Source organism: Gymnodraco acuticeps, unplaced genomic scaffold (assembly GCF_902827175.1).
Source record: "Gymnodraco acuticeps unplaced genomic scaffold, fGymAcu1.1, whole genome shotgun sequence".
Classification (NCBI taxonomy): Eukaryota; Metazoa; Chordata; class Actinopteri; order Perciformes; family Bathydraconidae; genus Gymnodraco; species Gymnodraco acuticeps.
Window position 1 is genome coordinate 1311828 of NW_022990501.1, and position 23947 is coordinate 1335774.

The window sequence follows — 23947 nt, forward strand, 5'->3', positions numbered from 1 at the left end:
ATATGTTCTCTCTTCCACTCCTCTCCTATCTCATCCTGTCCTCTTCTCTCCACACCTCCCCTCTTGTGTCCGCTCCTGTCTTCTCTTCCTACTCTTCTCAACTCCTCTCCACTCTTCTCCCTTTTCCTCTGTCATCCTCTACTCTCTTATCCTCCTCTTCTTCTCCTCTTTCATCTTCGCCCCTCTTCTCTTCCTCCTCCCTCTTTCCTTCTGTGCCCTCCTGGCTCCTCCCCCTCTCCACTCCTCTTCCTCCTCCTCTCTACAGTCTGAAGATCTGAAACAGAATGTTATTTTGAGTTAAAATTGGTCATCTCCATAAGCTAAAATGGTGTTATATTTGTCTTTAGGAGGGTGACCAATACATATTACAATCTTTCATACATCCATAAAGGCTATTGCGCATACCTCATTGCTTTAACTTATTGACAGACTCTTGCAGCTCTTTCAGGGCTTTGTCTAGAGCTGCCACCTCTTCCTTTTTATCAGCAACCCCTTTCCGATAGGCATTTGATTTTGACAGCAGTGTAAAATTGTGCTTCTTCTCTGCCATGACTGCCATTTCATGTGCTTCTTTCTCCATTGTTTCAGCGCTAGTCATTACTTTTTGCCGCTTTGTTTTCACTTTCTGGATTTCCTGGGAGAGCTCCTTTATTTTCTTCTCTTTAGTGGTTTGCTCTCTCAACTTCTTCTGGTCTTCCAGATACATCTCATATCTTGTCCTTGCTCCTCTGCAGTGTTGCTTGAGGTCTTTTGGAAGAGCTCCATCTGTGTGCCCAGCCATTGCATCGTGGACTAAGCGCATTGCTATTAGCGTCTTCTCCTGTAGGTTTTCAACAAGCATATCCTTGTTAACAGAGTACCCCCTTTCTACTGCAGCTTGTCCATGAGACAGTGTGAAGAGACATTGCATGATGTTCCACAGTTCTGCACCACTGAGATATCTTCCGAAGAATTCATCAAGTTTGCAGCTGTAAACAAATTCTTGGAACTCTGCTTTGTGGTTTGTGTTGACATAGAGTGAGAATGCTTTATACTGAGAAAGGACTTTGTCACACTCTGTGGCAGGGCACCATCCAGCATTGAGGAGAACCTGAAGGAGTTTCTCAAACATTGCTGTTGTACTTTCGGTTTCTGTCACAATCATCACAGGGTCAAGGGACCTCATATGCCGCACAGCTGGATACATGAGAGGACTTCTCTCCATAATTTTCTTGCAGGTCATTGCGAGTAAGGAGACACATTCTTTTTTTAACTCCACGATTTTCACTGGATTTTCCTGGAGCTTCTCAGATGCCTTCTGCAAAGCCTGCTTGGTTGAAAATCCTATGTCCAGGTGTTTGAGTGGGACATGGATTTGCTTCTCTTGGGGGTCCAGTTTAGTGAGCTGGAGAGGTGTCTTGATCTTTGCCAGCTCTTCTCTCTTGATAAAGCATGACAGCAGGCCTGTCAGGGTGCTTTGGAGCTCCTTTGCCAAGAATGGCACCATTGGGGCATCTGTCTGAAATACCTTCAAAAAAGGCTTCAGCTGTCTTGCAACAAAAGCGAAAAACTCAAGTTTAGCCAGGAAAAGAGGGTCTTTGGTTGCCTTCTTGACTGTCAAGTAGGACGCAGATATTCACACTTTACTCTTCGGAAGTTTCTTGTGGCTGTGGATGTACGCCATCACAGCTGGCCACACTTCGATTGCCCGCTCAGCAACTTGCAAGTCTTCAACCCATCGAGTGGCACAGAACTTCAGAGGAATTCTTGCCGTTTTAGTCAGCTCACTGAAATCCTCTCGCCTTGCTGGCAAGTCATGGAACACCTGCCAAAGCGCTCTCAGCGCTTCTCCGATTTTCCAACCTGTTTCCCTCTCTCCGGTCTGGAAACTTCCATGCACAACATGCAGACCACAACTTCCCAGGTTGATGAGCTTTGGTGCATCTGGGTCCTCTTTGCTCTTGTCCTCTTGGAATATTCTTAAAAACTTCCAATTCACTGTAGGGCCGTCCATTGATATTTGCAGGAGCTTCTTGGGGTCCAGAGGTGACAGGGATCTGTTGATACTCTCCAAGAGCTTCTCTGCCTGAGTGTGTCCTAGGAACTCTGAAGTGAAGTAACGCACAGCTACTTTCCTTTACTTTAGCGCAGAATGATATCCATCTGTTCTGTTTGTGTGACTTTGTTAAGGCATTCGTCAAAAGACACTACATGACACTTTGCTTTTCTTACGTCTTTGATCAGCTGCTCTTTAAAATGAGGATACAAGCCAAAACATATAAGGTAAGCTGATTTTGTTGCGCCACATGTAAATGGTTTGGCAATTTCGCTGTCTGGGAACATCTGAGCAAAAGTGTTTGAAATGTCAGAGTTGGAGTTGAACGAGAAGTGTGACCTGACCATCTTCATGACCCAGCGAATATCTGCTTCAAATACTGCTTGGCTTGAAAAAAATGTTTTCCCCTGAGCTCCAGAGCCTTTTTCCGTAGGCTGTTCACTGCTGGTACTGGGCACCTGACTGTCACTTTCGATATCCTGGCTTGTTGGGCCGCTTCTTCCCTCTCCTGTTTTTGTAGTCAAGAAATCTGTCATTCTTCTTTCATTATTTAGCTGTCCAGCTAACTTGGTGTGGGTTTGTCCTTTTGAATGGCTCTTGAGGGAAGCGACCCCCATATTGCTGATGTCAATGACTTGCGGCAAAACTTGCAATAAGCCTTGTGGACATCGCCTGGTACCTCGCCAATCCAGTCCTTGTATTGAGAGTCATCTTTCCAATGTGACTTGAATCTGCCGCGTGTCATTGTCACTCACTCCTGTAATGCATCACACATTTGAGATTATGAGTCTAGTAGTATGCCTACTCTTACTCTGTAAAATCTTTTGTAAATCAAACTAATGAACCTAAAAGGGAAAACATAAGGCTGGTTCCCCTGTGGTTCCTCAGTACAGCAACCCCACTAGTAAGCTTAGCTTAACAGTATGTATAGTATCAGTCTAGGCATGATCAATGATTTTTCAAAAATGTCTCACCCCAAATGTTCCTATTTAGTAGTATAATTTTTTTAAAGAAAAAAACGAAAAATCACAAAATAGCTAAAAGTAGATATAAGAATGAATGTTACAAAATGTATCAAGACTAGACTATTCATGTCAACTAGTATATAAGTAATGTCACAGCCTAATGTGAAAATGTATTGGTAGTTAGCTAGCAATGCAAGCTAGCCAACACCAGTGTTGCCAACTTGGCGATTTTCTCGTTAAATTTGGCGGCTTTCCAAACCCTCCGGCTACTTATTTGTGTCAAAAGCGACTAACGACTAATCTAACGATTTATAATGGTGTTATTAGGGACTTTTCTGGTGTTTGGAGACTCACATATTGTTCTGCAGTTAACGAGCCGCGGGTGCTGCCGTGAGCCCCGCCTCCCTCCCATAGTACTCACAGGCTCTCAGACTGACAGTTGCCTGGCCGCAGTCAGAGCAGAGAGGAGACAACCACACTCCCCCGCGTCGAGACTGCAAATGAATTGCGCATGCGCCAACTGCCAAGCCGTCCTGGTTTTGAGCGGGATTTAAATGTAAATGTTTCTTCACTCACTTTCACACTATAATAAAGTTATGTTCTGCTTAAGACGGGGAAGCAACAAAGTAATTTTACCTTGCAGAATAGAGACATTTCTGATCTACTGTCGTCTGGATTTAACTCCGGTGGTTTCAAGTTTTGATCCTTGAAGGGTTGGGAACGTTTTTTGTACTCCCCTCTACCATGCTTTCTCCTACAGCCGCCATTACATGATATGCAAATTAGGCGATGACGTCATTTAGCGACTTCTGGCGACTTTTCGGACAGCCAATAGCTACTTTCCTTACTATGGAGTTGGCAACACTGGCCAACACTACACTAGCTAGTTAGTTAGCAAACTGAATGTTGGCTTGCAAGATTGCACTCCATGTGCTTGCTAACCATCATTAACAAATCCAAATTCAAAACAAACTCAAACTGCTAGCTAGTTAGCAAGATTGCACTGCTTACTAACTAACGTTGATAAACCCAAGTTTACCACAGTTAAAACACAGCTACTTACATTTGAGGATAAACTTGCATAAGAAGTTTCACTGTAGATGTCAAGGCTCCCGTGTTGGCTGGGAAATACATGTATTTGACCCTTCTATTGAGATCGCGAGTAACGTTATTATTCCTGAAGTCCACCAATCCGAAACTTTACTTTTAAAGTCCATATCACCAAGTTGCCTGCATCAAATTCCAACATCCAATATACCATATAGGATGCCAAGAGCATGCTCTACAACATGGGATCATCCATTTCTATCTACAGTAAAAGCTGTTTACATGTAAATGGTTTTTATAAACTCATCTTAATTCTGTGCTCAATAGTTTCATTTTATTACTATTTTACACCACATCCAATACAAATTTCCAGGACAACTGTTTCTATTTCCATGTAAGTGTTCACTTTTGCTCAGTTTCCATGACTTCTCCATACCTGGAAAATGAAAAAAAGAATTCCATGTTTTCCAGGTACCGTGGGAACCCTGTGTGTGTGTGTGTGTGTGTGTGTGTGTGTGTGTGTGTGTGTGTGTGTGTGTGTGTGTGTGTGTGTGTGTGTGTGTGTGTGTGTGTGTGTGTGTGTATAGCCTTCATGTCTTTGCTCGTGGTCGTGTTTTGAAGGTTAAAACGAGATTATTTTTGTATTGATGCATGTATTACGTGCAGGTGTATTTATTGTCTTCTATGTTCTATGGAACAGCTCATATTGGGAGAACAATCCCAAAAATGGCTGCTGTGCTAAAAGCCTCTGTGGCAGAGTAGTCATGGCACAAGTTTGGATTTTGTGAGCTCATGTCAAAATGATCTCAATGTGTATTGTTATTGTTGTCTTATAATAGGAAGGAACATCTTGTCAAACTGCAAAACTTTGGTAATTGAATGCGTCCTTGCGCATATGTGCTTTTAAGGATAAAAGCCATTCATGCTCCTTTTGAAATCCCATATACTGAGTGGATCAGTGGATCTGCTACTGTATTTGAAGTCCATAAACCACAAAAATCCGCTGTCTGACTTTAAAGTGCTACTAAGTGACATACTGCCACCGTTGAGATGATGTGAATGTTCTCCCTGACCTTTAGCAATCTAATTGTGGGCTTCAGACCACAAACTGTGCAGTGTTCCTTCCGTAGTATCATTTATTTGGGTTTTTTAAGCTGTTTGACCTTCCAGACTCAGACACAGGCCCTTTTTCACATTGTAGTTGGAATAAGACATTTTTTTTTAAATGTAAAATGTATTCTACAACGTTATTTCTTGATGGATTAACTATTTTATTGGTAATATGTTCACAATAAAGATACTGTATCTAAATATCCCATTGTCACTATAATAAAAGGTTTAGACAGTGTAAAGCATAGTGAAGGTGATATATTGTTGTTTGAATAAACATACATTCTGAGCAGTCACAGCATTTAAGCTTAAGAGAGATATAGCATGCAGCAGTGACGGTGCGGCCATTCAGCCTAATACAATAAAGACAAAAAAGCAGACTTTGATATCACAATCTTCTCTGACTTTCTCATTTTTTCCCTCTCCCTCTTTGTCGTGCCCTATCTCTCTCCTATTTTATTCCCCGATTCAGCACAGTTCAACTTAATTCCGGTGGGACTGCGGATTGTGGCAATCCAGGGGGCAAAAACGGGATTATACCTGGCCATGAATAGTGAAGGATACGTCTATACCTCGGTAAGTATGCCCTACAGATCTGTCGCAGGTACATAGAAGAAACTATTTATATTTGATCCCAAGCCCCGTAATATAAAAATGTTTTGTTGTGACACTAAATCCCAGGGAAAACCCAATTATAAGCGGTCTGGGTTCGGCTTGTAATGTCAGGTTGGGATATATGTGTCATGTCTTACTTACTATAGGCCGGATATATTCACAACGAAAAAGCTATAACCTGTACACTGACATGGAATTCTCAAGGGGACATACCAATTACTGCTTTATCATCTCCTGTCATTTTGGATGTCAGGGTTTAGCTGTCTGTCAGGTGGACTTCACTAGTGGCTTTCCTATTTCAGGATAATATGGATGATGAGGATTGCTTATAAGACAGTGTTGGGTGACCCCCAATTGCCAGCTATGTAAACAGTGCTGCTACTTCTATATTATTTTATGCTAATTTATTTTTAAATATACTGCTTCTTAGTTTTTTTTTTACCATTGTGTTCTTATCTGTTTTTCTTTTGTTGTTTTCACTTTTTTTATTATTAATAATAACCTGTACCAAGTCTACTCTTTTAAATGTATCTGCACTATACTCTTGCTGTTATAATACTGTACATTTCCCAGTTGCGGGACACATTAAGGAATTCAGATTCTTAGAAATTCTGATTCGATCAAAGGGTGATTCTAATGCCAATCTCTTAATAAAATCATCAGTGACGTAACTTAGTTTTGAAACAAAGGATCAGAAAATCACATTGTCTGATTTTTAAAGAATTTATTGATGGTGGAAAATAAGTATTTGGTCAATAACAAAAGTTCATCTCAATACTTTGTTGTCCCCTTTGTTGGCAATGACAGAAGTCAAACGTTTTCTGTAAGTCTTCACAAGGTTTTCACACACTGTTGCTGGTATTTTGGCCCATTCCTCGATGCAGATCTCCTCTAGAGCAGTGATGTTTTGGGGCTGTCGCTGGGCAACACGGACTTTCAACTCCCTCCAAAGATTTTCCATGGGGTTGAGATCTGGAGACTGGCTAGGCCACTCCAGGACCTTGACATGCTTCTTACGAAGCCTCTCCTTCGTTGCCCGGGCGGTGTGTTTGGGATCATTGTCATGCTGAAAGACCCAGCCACGTTTCATCTTCAATGCCCTTGCTGATGGAAGGAGGTTGTCACTCAAAATCTCACGATACATGGCTCCATTCATTCTTTTCTTTACACGGATCAGTCGTCCTGGTCCCTTTGCAGAAAAACAGCCCCAAAGCATGATGTTTCCACCCCCATGTTTCACAGTAGGTATGGTGTTCTTTGGATGCAACTCAGCATTTTTTCTCCTCCAAACACGTCTACTGTAGTTGAGTTTTTACCAAAAAGTTCTATTTTGGTTTCATCTGACCATATGACATTCTCCCAATCCTCTTCTGGATCATCTAAATGCTCTCTAGCAAACTTCAGACGGGCCTGGACATGTACTGGCTTAAGCAGGGGGACACGTCTGGCACTGCAGGATTTGAGTCCTTGGCGGCGTAGTGTGTTACTGATGGTAGCCTTTGTTACTTTGGTCCCAGCTCTCTGCAGGTCATTGACTAGGTCCCCCCGTGTGGTTCTGGGATTTTTGCTCACCGTTCTTGTGATCATTTTGACCCCACGGGGTGAGATCTTGCGTGGAGCCCCAGATCGAGGGAGATTATCAGTGGTCTTGTATGTCTTCCATTTTCTAATAATTGCTCCCACAGTTGATTTCTTCACACCAAGCTGCTTACCAATTGCAGATTCAGTCTTCCCAGCCTAGTGCAGATCTACAATTTTGTTTCTGGTGTCCTTTGACAGCTCTTTGGTCTTGGCCATAGTGGAGTTTGGAGTGTGACTGTTTGAGGTTGTGGACAGGTGTCTTTTATACTGATAACGAGTTCAAACAGGTGCCATTAATACAGTTAACAAGTGGAGGACAGAGGAGGCTCTTAAAGAAGAAGTTACAGGTCTGTGAGAGCCAGAAATCTTGTTTGTTTGTAGGTGACCAAATACTTATTTTACCGAGGAATTTACCAATTAATTCATTAAAAATCCTACAATGTGATTTCCTGGATTATTTCCCCCCATTCTGTCTCTCATAGTTGAAGTGTACCTAGGATGAAAATTACAGGCCTCTCTCATCTTTTTAAGTGGGAGAACTTGCACAATTGGTGGCTGACTAAATACTTTTTTGCCCCACTGTATGTGCTGTACATGTCGCTGTGTGTGAGTGTACATGAGTGTTTGAGAGAGGCAGGTGAGACATAGGAGGGAACAAGGCTGACAACCTGAACGACTATTCCAATTCGTTTTGGAAAGACATGGAGGGAGGATTGGAGAGTGGGTGTACAAATGGGGAATCAGGTGTATGTTGAGTGGAGGAACTGTTGGCAGGTATCCGGTTCAGGGCAGGTGGGGACGTAGCAAGTATGCATGTCATGCTGTTGTCAGTTCATTTGAATACCCAAACATGTAAACATTCACAGCTTTTTCAACATCTCGCTCACTTTTAATTAGGGATGTCACAAGAACTAATACTTTGGTACAAGTCAAAGCCGAGATGCTGAAAATGTGACAGTGCCTGTTTGGTACCATAAGTACTGTGGGGGGTTCAGGACTAAGCCTTGTTTACGTGTTGAAAATATACAATAAATTGTAATTCTGCTTATCGGTTCATAAAGCACACACGCTCCTCCTTAGCTTCCTCTATTGCTAACAGCTGTCTGCTGGTGCCCCTTCCTCTTTAATTCAACAAATCACCCCTCCTCACTCACATTACAAACTTTATTAAGCTAACTATCACATGTCCAGGATATGCAGCCCTTCTGCCCATGTTAATGTTACAGTGTAAACAACAAATCCATGTTGAAATCAGCAGGAGAGCTAGTTAAAGTTAGCTATTAGCTCAATATCAAAGCTGCTATTGAGTTGTATTAAGGCGTATTTAGGCTTTACTCAATAAAAATGTGTACTGGGCAAAGGTAAAGTATAACGACGTTACCATAATGTTTTCATATTTAATCTAAGTTAAAGGTAGGGTAGGTAATTCACTTCAGAAACGTTTTGTTATATTCCATGGAATGCTCTTAACATCCCGATAGCAATGAATACATTAAATGCTTTGACAATAAATAAATACAAATATTTCATCTGTGGAAGCCGTGGCGCTGTAAATCTCGCGTACAAACTTATCTTGTGCCCTCATTGGCCATGTGCGCGTTCGTCAGTGGCGGCTGGTGGAAAATATTTTTGGTGGGGCTGTTGATATAGTGAGTAAAAAAAAATGTTTGGGGAGAAATGACCCCTTAAATTAGGAATTCTGGTGATGTAATGGCGCATTTCCAGTGCAGCGCGGAGCTCGCTTTAATGCTGCGTTCAGACCATAGACTGTATGGTTCAGACCGGACGCGATGCGAATATTCGCTTCGCTCTAAACGCTCCTATCGCATCGCTCTAGTCGCTCGAGTTTCACCGTGGCTGCCAGCTGTGTTTACTCGCATCATTCAAACAAGACGCGCTCGGGAGCTACAACTACAACAAAATGAACATATTTTACCGTGATTAAATTGTAATACACGTTTCTAAATGATGCCGACGTAACAACATACTGATACCGGTTAGTAAAAACCATGAATTAATGCTTTGACAAGTCTGAAGACAGACGGCAGGCGAAAAACCTTTTAGAATGCTTGTTTTCTGAATGGAGCTTGGCTAAGCTAACGTTATATATGCTCCGACCGTCCACACTCACAACAACGGCCTATACAGACATAAATAAACCAGCAACTGTATTCTCCATGACACAGACAGTCTGTGGTTTGTACTTGTTTAACTTTTGTCTAGTTTCTGAACAGATCGTATCTGTCCCCGGCTGTTTGAAGAGCAAGCATGGGAAACAAAAGACAGCATTTACCTGTTTGCATCCAGCTAGCCATGCCTTTCTGGTGTACCAGCTACGTGAGAAGCCTCGTTGATACGTTTTGTCTTTTTCACGAGCTTGCTGCGATATATACAAATCGGGTTGGTCCGGTCCAAGGTCTTTAAGCAACAGTTTATCTCCCAAACTTCTCCTTTCGAAAGGATTGGAGATTAGCTCTTGAACGGAATTGGGCGGGGACCGAGGTCCGGCGACTCCACCTGCACACGAAGCCATTCTCATCCAACTCATCCAACACCTTGGTCACTCACGAGTCTAAAAAACAACTCGCGTCAACGCACGTAAGCAACGTGGGCGCCAACGTGAGCGCCCTCGTGACCAAAATATTTGACGGCGCTGATTGACTGAAATTATTTTTCGGCGGCACAGTTTACTATTGAGACTTTTGCAACGTGCTGGTTGCTGCTGTTTGGCTTGGGGGCTCCGCCCGGTAATGATAAACTAATGCCACGGGCAAGGCCAGGCAGGAAACATGTGACTTATCAGTAACTTTAGACATCGTAACACATTTTTAAACGAGATTTTATTGTAGATTATACATTTTACTGATATCAATTGTATGATATTTACCTTGTTCATTAAAAATAAAAATATATATATTTAAAATCTTTTTTTTTTTTAAATATTTCTTTTTTAAATTTAATATTTTTTTTAATATTTTTTTTTGTATGTGGGAAGAGGTGGGGCGGCGCCCCTATGGGCCGGCCGCCACTGGCGTTCGTGTGTGTTGGAGGAGGGGCTCTGTAAGGAAGTCTGAAGGAAGGAGCAGATTTTTTTCGGTTGTGTACTTTCAAATTATAGCTTACTCGAGCTGGTTTCTCCATTCTTACCTACCCTACCATTAACAGTTTGAAAAAAATTCATCACAGCAAAAAACAATAGATACTGGAGGAGGAATTATGCCTTTTAAACCCCCTAAAAAAAACAGTATCCAAACATAACATAGGATTTATGTTAAAGAACGTGGGATTTATTGTCTTGTCTGCCTACTGTGGTACTGAACCTGCTTCCCGAATTTTTATTTCACTGGTATTTGTATTGCTCACCAATTTTCTGGTATGGTGACATCCCTACTTTTAATACATATTATACACCTCAATTATGTGACAGGTGTTTTTAAGACTGGCATGTTGACAGGATAAGTGTTCTCAACTTGCACTTGGACTCTGAATCTCTCGTAAAATGAGTCTCTGAGATTGCAGAGAAAAGAGACACATGCAATCAGTTGGCTGTAAAAAGAATCTAACTGTCTGATTTATTTGAAACATTAACATACAATTCCCCTGTTCCAGTGACCAGGAAACACAAATGTGTGAGCAGCAGGAGGGTAAAAAGAGAGATAACATCAAAGTGCAACACCCGTGACAGAGTTACAGTATAAAACATGTTGTGTCTAATTAAGTCAATGCTGTAAAGCACTTATACTAGCTCTTAAGTATATAATTTCAATTCTGTGTCACAGAGTATCGGTGAACAACAAATGTATGTTTTAAGTATTTACTTACACAATATTTACCTTACAATCGAGAGAAAGGCTGCTATAGTAGCAACAGGCACCCTCTTTTTAGAAATCAGGTCTGGATTAAGCTGCAAACTTTAATATTACATACATTCATGTACTTACAGGATAGTGCTAGTCCCAAACTGCAGTCGAAAACGTCATGTCAAATAAAAGATGTAAAGGAGAATTTATCAGGACTTAAGAAAATTAAATGTAAATCTCTTGGCGGACAGTTGACGGACAGTTGTAGTTTTTTTAAAGTTTTATAACACTCAGAAATTAAGTGTAAAGTGACTAACATACTGTACATGTAAAGTGAGGATTCCTGTCCAACTGCAATAACACCTCCTAAGATTATGTTTTAATGTATTCATAGGGTACAATTAAACAGCAATGGTGTATGTAATTTACGCCCGCAAGGTGTTGCTGCCACAATGAATTGTGGGAAATAATGATCTACTTTCTTTTGGAAAAGGATGGACCACTGTACCATATGCTAGAAGTGATAAAAACGGTATAATTGAAGCACCTTTCCTTAGTATTTTGAGAATTCGAACATCCCTTATTCATGTCACTTAGATATTTCTGGGTCATTATGGTTAGGATGCTTTCTAGGAAAAAAAAGACTGCAGCCCCAGTGTGCTGTGTATTCAGTCCCTTTGACAGGCTGATCAGCACCTTGGACAGAGCTTTTAACATTCCCTTAGCACAGGGGTAGCCAACACGGTGCCCGCGGGCACTTAGTCGCCCGCAGGGGCAACGTGAGTCGCCCGCGGGGCATGTTCTAAAAATAGCTCGCCAAGCAAATCCAAAATGTATAAAATATACAAAACAAAAAAGGAAATGTAATTAAAAGAATCTACCCTATGCATAAACGAAACCTCAATCATAGCGAACTCTATCTACTTACTACAACTCTATATCTATCTAACACCCCTCCTCCCCCCACCCCCACAATGAATATCGACCAATCACGTTCTTGCTTGATTTGCGGGACCAGCGTTGCAGTCGGGAAGAAAAGCAATGTGCCACCCATACATCCATGGTGGCACCTCCCCGCTGATTTTCCTTCTGGCAGAATCTACACAACACATCAGCCCCATTGAACAGCCTATAATGCCAGCCTATACTGCACATAAGGGGCAGAGTTTTACTCTGTGTGTTGCAACTTGCATATATATTTATTGCACTTGACGCACACACACGCATGGCGTAATTTCCACTGGGGGACAGGGGGGACATGTCATGCTCATTTCGAAATCCCGTTTGCTTGTTTACCAGTATACATGTATATCTAATCACTCAGCCCCTGGATATGAACATGAATCTAAGGCTGGCATCACACTGTCCCAAAATTGACACCAGATGGACATACGAATATGGAATTGTGAATTTCGCACGAAGATGGCCTCGAACTTGGTCAACAGCCAAGCAACAGCCGAAGCAAGTACGATGCCTACAGAAAGCCACACAATGGCACCCAAACCACACACGAAGGCAACACGAAGATGACACCCAACTAATTCTGTCCTTTCCCCGCTCAGAGACCCAGGTCGTCGCACGCATCTCTGCTTGTCTAGCTGACATCTCTCAGTAGATGTCTGCTCATCACCTCAAGCTCAACCTTGACAAGACTGAACTGCTTTTCCTTCCGGGAAAAGATTGTCCCACTCTTGACCGAACAATCAACATCGTCACCTCAGTTGTTTCCCCGACTCAGACTGCAAGGAATCTGGGTGTGACCCTAGATAACAACCTGTCCTTCACTGCAAACATCGCTGCTACAACCCGCTGCTGCAGATACACGCTTTACAACATCAGGAAGATACGTCCCCAGCTGACTCAGAAAGCGACTCAGGTTCTGGTCCAGGCTCTCGTCATCTCACGCCTAGACTACTGCAACTCCCTCCTGGCTGGTCTACCTGCATGTGCCATCCGACCTCTGCAGCTCATCCAGAATGCAGCGGCTCGTCTGGTCTTCAACCTTCCTAAATGTTCCCACACCACACCGCTCCTCCGCTCCCTCCACTGGCTTCCGGTAACTGCTAGAATCCACTTCAAAACAATGGTACTTGCGTACCATGCTGCGAATGGATCTACCCCTTCCTACATCCAGGACATGGTTAATCTGTACACCCCAGCACGTGCACTACGCTCTGCATCAGCCAAACAGCTCGCTGCACCCTCGCTGCGAGGGGGACCCAAGTTCCCATCAGCAAAAACACGTGGGTTTGCTATCCTGGCTCCAAGATGGTAGAATGAGCTCCCCATTGACATCAGGACAGCAGATAGCTTGCACATCTTCCGGCGCAGACTGAAAACTCATCTCTTTCGACTCCACTTCGAGCGATATAATTACTAACAAAGAACTGCTAACAGAGCACTTATATACTAACAAAGGACTGGCTTATATATAGCCAGTTGAGTAGCACTTGAAATGTGTTAGCTCTATGAAACCTCCCAGCTAGAAATGTTTGGTTCTAAAAACATTCTGAGAGTTACATTCATTGTTCTTGGAATGTTTTCAGCGGGAAGTTTTCTTTTGGTTACTAGAACGTTCTTCTGAAAGGTAGGATAACGTTCTCTAAAAACATTCTTAAAATATTTGGTGATAACCTTCCTAAAATGTTTGGTGATAACATTGTTAGAACATTATGCCCCATTATTCTTAAAACGTTTTCAGCAGAAGCTTTTATTTTGGTTCCCAGAATGTTCTTCTGAAAGGCACGTTCTCTAAACACATTCTTTAAATGTTTTTGATAACATTGTTAGAACATTATGCCCTACTGTTCTTACAATGTTTTCACCTGCAAGTTAGATTTGTTCATGTTGCCAGAATATTATTATTTTAGAGAAGGATAACATGCTTTATGTTTAAAACATTATGCAAATGTTCTGTGGTAACAATTTACTAAAATATGTTTACATTATTAGAACATAAAGACATAATATTCCTGTAATTGTTCAACTCAAAATTCCTGGGTAAGTGGACTGACCACTGTGGTCATTAGGATGATTATGATAGTTTACTTAACTATTGGAATTTGACTATTAACACATGTAAAAGGATGACCCGGAATCAGCTGGTGAGCGTAACATTTGTTTATTAGAAAAGGGGAGCTGGGAGTGGAGGTTGGTTATGGCGGCAGTGGGAAACAGTTGTTCCAGGGTGGAGAGACCTGGCTGGTCTTGATTGTGTGGAAGGCCTTGGATTCCTCCTGGGAGAGACACAAAAATGAGTGTGAGGCAAAAGCAGGCAAAGTTGTCAATAGATCTGCTGGCAAAAAGCTAGAGCGGCACGCAACAATCCGTTCACGGCAACAATCCGGCAGTGAATGAGTGCAGGCTGCAGGCTTTCATAGTGTGGCTGATGAGCAGGTTGCAGGTGTGGTTGATTGGAGATTGCTCCCAGCCGTGTCGAGCAGACCAGCAGGCAGGAGGGGGGAGAGAGAGAGACACACAGTAGAAACAAACACTAACAGGGGTTTCAGGGACAGGCAGTGATAGTCGGTCTGTCTTTGGTTTTCTAAGTGTTATTCGATCCATATGACCATAGAGATATGTGCATAAACAACAAAAACACTTGGGGTATAATGTTCGAACAATGTTATCACCAAACATTTTAAGAATGTTTTTAGAGAACGTTATCCTACCTTTCAGAAGTACATTTTAGGAACCAAAATTAAATTTCTCGATGAAACCATTCCTAGAACAATGAATGGTAACATTCTCAGAATGTTTTTAGAACCAACAATGTCTAGCTGGGAACTCAGACATGCCTACGCAAACATGCAATATCATGAATTACGTGCTTGGTTTTTTTTTTTTTTTTAAAGGAAAATGTGGTGAGTGACATCACATTTGTTTTAAACATCCTTTTCAAACAAATGCAAGAAGTTTGTTTTTTAAAGCGCACTACAAATAAATCTGACGTTGACTATGACCGTGTTAATATTTCGCATCACAGGAACATTTTATAAAAAAAGAATAACCTCCTGAAAACATTATCCAAATGTTGCTTTCAAAATGTTCTTCTTTGGTTATCATGTAACATTGAGGGAATGTTTTATAAAAGAACATCTTTAATGTGTTACCCAACAACGTCCAAAACACATCCTTAGAATGTTGCAGGCAAAACGTCCCGCCTTTGTTAACATATCACATTAAAGGAACGTTTTATAAAAAGACTTTGTCATCTCAGGCCTCAATAACATCCTCAGAACATCCTCTGAATGTTGCAGTTAAAACGTTATGTATTAGTTAACCTTAAACCTTATAGGAACATTATTTGAAAAAATAAACATCCTAAAAAGGTTCTTTGAACATCAGATTAAAACGTTTCTTTAAAACCTTATTAGAACCTGTAGGTAACGTTATTCAAAGTTGTGAGAACGTTCCCCGCTAGCTGGGCTGATGTTCTTATATGATTCTGTTTTCTTCAAGGTTGTATCTTCCTGGTCGAATGTACTTATTGTAAGTCGCTTTGGATAAAGTGAAAAATACACACAAACACAAGGGCAACATAAAACATGCTTTTTTAAAGTGCAAGTCTAAAATAAGTTGTGATGAAAAACAATTTGGTAAAACGTACCTAATCAGACACTTAGGAGACCATCGAAGTGTCACATTTGAAGAAGCTGGCAAAGCTATCTTTAATCAGAAGTGGATTTAGGTTTTTCATTAAATAAATGTTACACACATTTTAAAGTATGCTGTTGATTCTAGGTAGTTCTCAGACAAATCAATCAATTGTAAAAATCCGTGTCGGCAGGTTAAACAACTGAAATCGTAATCGTTGTTGAGCCTCTATCAAATATGAAATCTATGAAACCAGAGACCTGGCAGCGAGAACTTGACCTGAGAGGCTGTCAAAGTATCAGAGAAATAGGGACTGTAAGAAAGTATTGATACACTTGAGTCTTACAATATTATGTTCTGTGATACTATATTGATTCCGAACATTTTTTATTGATTTTCTATCAATAGTTTACATACAAAGATTGTTGTCAGATTGCACAAAAAGCAGTGTAGGGAGTAGGGACTAAGATCATTTCAAAAGCAGACCCCACTGTAATATGTTGCTTTTAATACTGGTATGTATGTTCTCAATGCTTTGAACATTTACTTGTGATTAGTTTGTAGCGCCCTGCTTTCAAAAATGGTGTCATGTACTGTATGTATTTTTGCCTTACAAAGTATTTCAGAGAATCTTATCTGGGGAATGATTACAAGATTTCATTAACAGGTTTATTGGAGAGGTTTCTCACTGTGACATTCCTAATTGTCAATGAACACACACACACACACACACACACACACACACACACACACACACACACACACACACACACACACACACACACACACACACACACACACACACACACACACACACACACACACACACACACACACACACACACACACACACACACACACACACACACACACACACACACACACACACACACACACACACACACACACACACACACACACACACACACACACACACACACACACACACACACACACACACCTTGGAATTTCGTCATTTTAGGGGCAAGGCCATTTGGCCTTCCCGGTCACATTTGTTTCAAGGGCACAAAGGCCGTTTGGTTAAATTACGCTGGTCAATCAACATGACTGAAAAGTGTAGCACTAACGTCAACACCAGTCGTTTTACAAATGGCTGAATAGCAATAGTGTTTCTTAAACGTATACGTTAAGTTCAGCCATAAACCACATAAGTCAGTCATGTATTATATCAAAACCGCTTAGCAAGAAAAATACTAGATTCAAAGGTGACAGCTATCTGCTAGCTTGTAGAAGCAACACTAGATGTAGACCCCTTGAAGGGAAGACGTTAGCGCTATCCAAACTAGCTAGCTATCGCTAGTTTTCATGACAAAATGTAACGAGTCGACTTTAAATAGGCTAATACAATGGTAATTACCTATCAATAGTACTTTCTATAAACACGTAAATGTTAAGTCCTTTCAAATACTACCACATACTTCAGTTAAATCATATCAAAACAGCTTGGTCCGCTTGCTTACCTGTGCTTGTCTTGCTCCCGCGGCTGAGGAGGAGGCTGTCGGGCCCCTACAGGCATTTCTGACGGAACAATCACAGCAGAGCAATCGCTCTGATCCACAGGCACGGGACTATCCTACTGCGCGCACTAATATGACTTTACTAGCATTGTTTACACGGCATGTCTGACGGAACAATCACAGCAGAGCAATCGCTCTGATCCACAGGCACGGGACTATCCTACTGCGCGCACTAATATGACTTTACTAGCATTGTTTACACTGGAACTTTTGACAGGGGCATAAAGGCCACTTTGGCCGTGAATTGCATTTTTTTTCACAGGGCATCACGGACAAAGTGCGGGGCAACGACGGCCATGGCCGTCGTGGCCGTCGTGAAATTCCCACCCTGACACACACACACACACACAACGTCTTGTCACGATTATCTTTGGCCAAAAATGTAGATATTGTCGAGATAATATGCCTAGAACTTTAAAATGGCCAAAGAAATTCCTGGAATCACATTACCTTACATGTTGTCAAGAAAAAAATATTGCTAATCCTTCAAGCAATCTTAAATAAATAAATCATTTATAAGGTGCTCCTGCATGAATTAAGCAGAAAGATTCATGTAAAAAAACAATGTGTAAGTGTTTTTTCCCCTTACTTCTCTACCATTATAGCGAGTTGGACAGCTTTTTCAAGTCACTCCCGCTAATCAAAACCAACTACAGTGAACTTATTGTGAGTTTATTTTGTTATATTTTTCCAAGATTGAGTTCTATATCGTCCCGTTTGTAGTTCAAAAAGAGCGCCTGATTAGCATGCATTACACTCCAGTTCCGTGCTCTCTGTGAACAGAGAGGAGAGGGGATTTCCTCAGCACCAGTCAATATCTGTACTGCATCCCCCCATGAACTCTTCAAGAGAATTTCCTCTCTCTAACACACACACACACACACAAATACACACATAGTGCAGTTACATCAATGCTATGGTGCTGCTCAGCATAACAGCTGTCTTCCTGTTTAATATCCTGCATGTTTGTTTAATGGCCGCATATCGCTCTCTATATTGTATTTGATGTGCTAATGTGCTGCTGTAGGAGGGAGTGCAGGTGCCACAATATGGCCCATATAAACATATCTGTGTGCTCTAACAGCATGTTCATATTTGCTTTAACATTTACAAGTTGCCAAGAGAGTGTGTGACACAGAGGAAGAATGTTTTCATTGCCCATAAATAAGTTCATCACTGTCACTCACTGAGGAGCCGAGGTGAGTGCCGGAGTGACTACTCGCTTCCTCGCATTTGATCATCTTCTTGCATATGCTGATACTTCTGCTGCTGCATTACGGTGCTAATTATGTCGTTTTATCGTGGATAAGATAACCCGCAACTATTCCTTGAATTCCACTCTCCTGCACACTTGCACACACAGATTGTAGGGCCAGGCTCAATAACAAGCAGACAAAGTCAACTGCTGCCTTTTCTTACACATAAATCTCCGCCTCAATACCTGTAGGTGACAACAGGAAATGGCTGATACGGATATAAAAATAGAGTCTAGTAATCATTCCCCAGATAAGATTCTCTGAAATACTTTGTAAGGCAAAAATACATACAGTACATGACACCATTTTTGAAAGCAGGGCGCTACAAACTAATCACAAGTAAATGTTCAAAGCATTGAGAACATACATACCAGTATTAAAAGCAACATATTACAGTGGGGTCTGCTTTTGAAATGATCTTAGTCCCTACTCCCTACACTGCTTTTTGTGCAATCTGACAACAATCTTTGTATGTAAACTATTGATAGAAAATCAATAAAAAATGTTCAGAATCAATATAGTATCACAGAACATAATATTGTAAGACTCAAGTGTATCAATACTTTCTTACAGTCCCTATTTCTCTGATACTTTGACAGCCTCTCAGGTCAAGTTCTCGCTGCCAGGTCTCTGGTTTCATAGATTTCATATTTGATAGAGGCTCAACAACGATTACGATTTCAGTTGTTTAACCTGCCGACACGGATTTTTACAATTGATTGATTTGTCTGAGAACTACCTAGAATCAACAGCATACTTTAAAATGTGTGTAACATTTATTTAATGAAAAACCTAAATCCACTTCTGATTAAAGATAGCTTTGCCAGCTTCTTCAAATGTGACACGTTTACTGGGGGATGGTCTCCTAAGTGTCTGATTAGGTACGTTTTACCAAATTGTTTTTCATCACAACTTATTTTAGACTTGCACTTTAAAAAAGCATGTTTTATGTTGCCCTTGTTTGCGATGTGTGCGTGCGTGCGTGTGTGTGTGTGTAAATGGGAATTACGAACCTACAAACTACTGGGTATTATCATTTAATAGAAGCTGCTATTTCCCGCATGATTTTTGCTCTGTACTGTGACTTGTTGAAGTTGTTCTTTGCCCAAAAATATTAGAGAAATCTTTCAAGTCAGCTTTTGTATTTGTATCCAAGTGAAAGTAGAACAAATGCTCCGTGAATAAACGTTTGTTTGTTGTTTTTGTATGGATGTTTTGCAGGTTGGGTGGGGAGCTGAGGGGGTGTGTGTGCGTGTGTGTGTGTGTGTGTGTGCGTGTGTGTGTGTGTGTGTGTGTGTGTGTGTGTGTGTGTGTGTGTGTGTGTGTGTGTGTGTGTGTGTGTGTGTGTGTGTGTGTGTGTGTGTGTGTGTGTGTGTGTGTGTTATAGAGAGTGAGATAGACAGACAGGCAGACACAGTAGGGTATAAAGAAATGTATAAAGCGTGAGACCCGCAGATGAAAAGCTTCGTCCTTTCTATTCTTTTCATGAGAGGCTTGCATTGAGATGCAGGACAACACCAGCAGGGAGATAGCATCTCTTTATCACAGGACAGGATCAAATGTGGACATTAGAAAAAGTAGGGGAGAGGATAATTGGCCAGAGGGAGAGGGCAGAGATGAAGTGCAGAAGTGCAATTATAAGGACAGACTTTTTTTGCCAGCCGGCCAATTAATAGCACTTAGGGAAGGCAAAACCTATTCTTTCTGATTGTCTTATGATAAACCTTGTGCCGGTAGCTCTCCTTCCAAAAATTGTCTCGGGGATATATTAGAATGTAATCCTTGTGATCTGCCAAGATATGAACAATCTTTATCAAAGCTTTGCATTGGCTCAAATCTGGCTATTACGTTTATACAAATGTTGTACTCTTTTATGCATCAGATCAGTGGGATCATACTTCCTCGTATATTGTACGTAATCTGAGCAAAATGAATAATCATTTGCCTAGATATCAGTGAACCAGAATAGAAGATGAGTAAACTATAGGTGGGTTGATCTCAGGTTTTGATTTCCAGTTTGATATGCAAGCTTGAACCAGTTTGATTTATGTGCAAACCTGCTGAATTCCCATTTGAGATAATGACACATCCTGGTCAAATAAAATAAAACGTACATGCCTACGGAGAGTTCAGTTGTTAGAGCTGGCAGTCCAGTGTCTTCTGCCAAGTACAAGCCTGTGAAAAGAAATTCAAGCAATGTCATGGCTGTGATGCCTGGCATGGCTGTCATGGCGCTAAAACCAGCTTGAATTGCATTAGTTATAAGCAATAAGACAAGATATTTAAAGTATTTTGTGTTTTTCAGGCAATATTTAAGAGATCACTTATGCTGTAGATTCACAAGTATAACAGGGAGGGGGTGGGGATGTGCTGAACAGTGAATCATCAGTTTGTTTACTAGGAGGTTGAGGTGTCTTTGGGGTAATAAGAAAACGAAAGCCCCGGACTGATGCATTTGTGCCTGCTACATTCTTGGATCATCACATCAAAAACAGACAAGCCATCGAGTAAACTGCAGGAAGAAAGTCATGGACGACACTTATATTTGGCTAAAGGCCTTTTCATACTATTTGCATCCGAGTGTCCATGAGGGTCTGCTATAGTCCTTGTGACACACATTATTCACCACATCAGTGAGGGGTGTGGATCGGTAATGTGCATGTTTAAAACACCATACCCTTGCAGAGGCAAAACTGCAGTATGCACGTGACTTTGGCTGTAAGCGACAGTGAAATACAGAACATTTATATAAGCCTTTCATTGCAAACGGGCAAATACAGACTGTATAGAATGAATTGAGAATATATACTAAATCACAACAAAAACTGATACGACAATAATCAAGTGTATCAATATTTACACTGAACAAAAATATAAATGCAACACTTTTGTTTTTGCTTCCATTTTTCATGAGATGAACTCAAAGATCTAAAACATTTTCTATATACACAAAATAACCATTTCTCTCAAATATAGTTCACAAATCTGAAAAGATCTGTGATAGTGAGCACTTCTCCTTTGCCGAGATAATCCATCCCACCTCACAGGTGTGGCATATCAAGATGCTGATTAGACAGCATGATTATTGCACAGGTGTGCCTTAGGCTGCCCACAATAAAAGGCCACTCTGAAATGTTCAGTTTTATCACACAGCACAATGCCACATGTTCAGTGTACTTTACTCCATGTGATGGTGACAATGCTGATACACAATCACCGCTTTATATGTCCTATCTTTTTCTGACAATTAAAAGAAAGGGTGTTTACTGATAAAGGTGGCAGGTCACCTCTGTCACTGAGGGGCGAAGAGGTAAAGTCATCTGCCACTCTTCCATTGCCACATCATATTGACAGGGCCCTTTCAGCTGTCAGTCAACTGCAGAGGCATGAATGCCTGCACATTATTATCCACTCTGCTGTTGCCCTGTGTGCCTCTATGGGGCTATCGTAATACACAACAGACAGACTGTACATGTGTTTTCACGAGACAGTATTAACTGCAAGTCTCATCCCCTGTAAAGCCCTCTTGATAAGCACGTCTACACCCTATTGACTTATGTAACTTTGCGTTGTGCATCTACGTCTGGTGTGGCAGCAACATCAACAACAAGGCCTGCTGGTGGCCTTCTGCAATTCACACACACACACACACACAGATGATATGCATGTGTACGTAACAGGGGATTGTTGTGAATGAGCTTCTGTGTTGACATGGGAGGGGGGGTAGCTACAGGAGTAAGGGAATACTATGGGGAAATGGTGGGATTACTGCAGCTGGGCAGATTTTAGAGCCTCATATAGATTACCCTGGGACTGAAGGGACAGTCAGAAGATGCAGGAGGCGTGCATGACACTGTGACCCCTGCTGACTAAATGAGGGACTGCAAATAATTGCATGTCAGAAATGCTTAAACATTGCACAAGTAGAGCTACATTTACAGAGGCGTTAGTTCTGATTTCACGCCTGAGTGTGCATGATGAGATGAGAGTAAACAAGATACTCCAGGATCTTTATAGGCATAACTTTCATTCCTGTTGTTAAACCCCGATTAAATGTGGGGAAAGACGATTTAAGGAACTCTGCCCTTTTGAGTGTGTATTATTAGTACTTCACTGTCCTTGTTTGGTGTGGAGTGCAATCCCAGTGTATGGTGGCATGGAGAGTTAAGCTTCCTGGAGCAGGTAGAATAGATGTAATCAGACACGGAGGGGGATGAGGGAGGAGGTGGTGTGTGTGGGCGGGGAGGGAGGGAGGGAGGGGTTGGGGGTGTCAGGACGCTGCTCTGCATCATAAAAAGGTTCTTCCCATCTTGGGGATTCTCAGCACGGACGCAACATATTACCTTTCTCGTCTGCTTTCATTTAAAATTCATTTTTGGCTCGAGACGTGTGGAAGGGAAGCGACCCAAGTCTCTCAATGACTCACAGCTGAAGAAAGAGGTTTTTATTTCATTTCTTGTCCGAACACCCCACCATTAAGATGGAAATATTCCCCCGTCGCTCTTAAAAATTGTGCAGCCCTCAACACATTTTCAACAATGATTCACTTGCGCAGGTAAATCTGGTGCTTTGAGTGATATCTGCGCTCTGCGGTCAGTACACGCGGGGTGGTCTCTGTACTTCTGCTGAGGTCACCTCAAGGGGAGTTCCAGAGATGGAGATTATTACAGCAACATATTTGTATCCTTTAGGGACAGGTGTATTGGCCCTTATGACAGATTATGATGACAAATCACTTCAAAGTAGAGATGCACGATATAAACCGGGTTTTAATAATAAATGTATAATATTATGTATTAAATCGATAATAAATTCAGGCTGATAAATGAGGGTCCAAGAATCCAAAGCCAAATTGTTACACACTACAATACAGTACAGTTTCCACTTCCAAAGTTGTTTTGTGATCTACCAATATACAGAGTAACAGAAGAGAAGAAGAAGAAAATCGTAAATAATAATGCAATAATACATTTATAAAATCTTTATTTTTGTTTTTTAACAATTGGTTTGGTCAGAGCTAAAGAATATTGAATATTTGCTCACTACAACTTAGCCTTTCTAACCGTTAAGTTTACATAAACAAAAGATTATGAAATAATAGTTTGGAAATTAGGTGAAATTATCTTATTAACTACATTGGACATAAGAAGCAGGTGATTATTGATAATTGGTATCAATGGAAAAACTCCATATTATGCAACCCTATTTTAAAAAGGCTTTTTTTATGTTCAGCCCATTTTATCAGTATCTTGTTATCCCAGTGTATTTTGAGACAACTTGAATGAAACACAGAACATGTGGGTTCTATCATTAGGCTAATTTAAAGTTAATTTAATTAATTATAAGGAAATTATAGGATGACTTGGGAGAGGGGTTATCAGTGGAGTCATTCCGGAGGTTGAGC

General features: G+C 41.2%; 1 protein-coding gene across 3 annotated transcripts in view; it reads left to right on the top strand.

Moving 5' to 3' along the window:
- fgf11b (fibroblast growth factor 11b) overlaps window positions 1-23947 on the top strand; it is a 65014-nt gene that overhangs the window by 29093 nt on the left and 11974 nt on the right. For all 3 annotated transcript variants that reach the window (XM_034226740.1, XM_034226741.1, XM_034226742.1), the window contains exon 3: window positions 5630-5733. In XM_034226740.1, the coding sequence (XP_034082631.1) occupies window positions 5630-5733 (104 nt within the window). The remainder of the gene's footprint in view (window positions 1-5629; window positions 5734-23947) is intronic.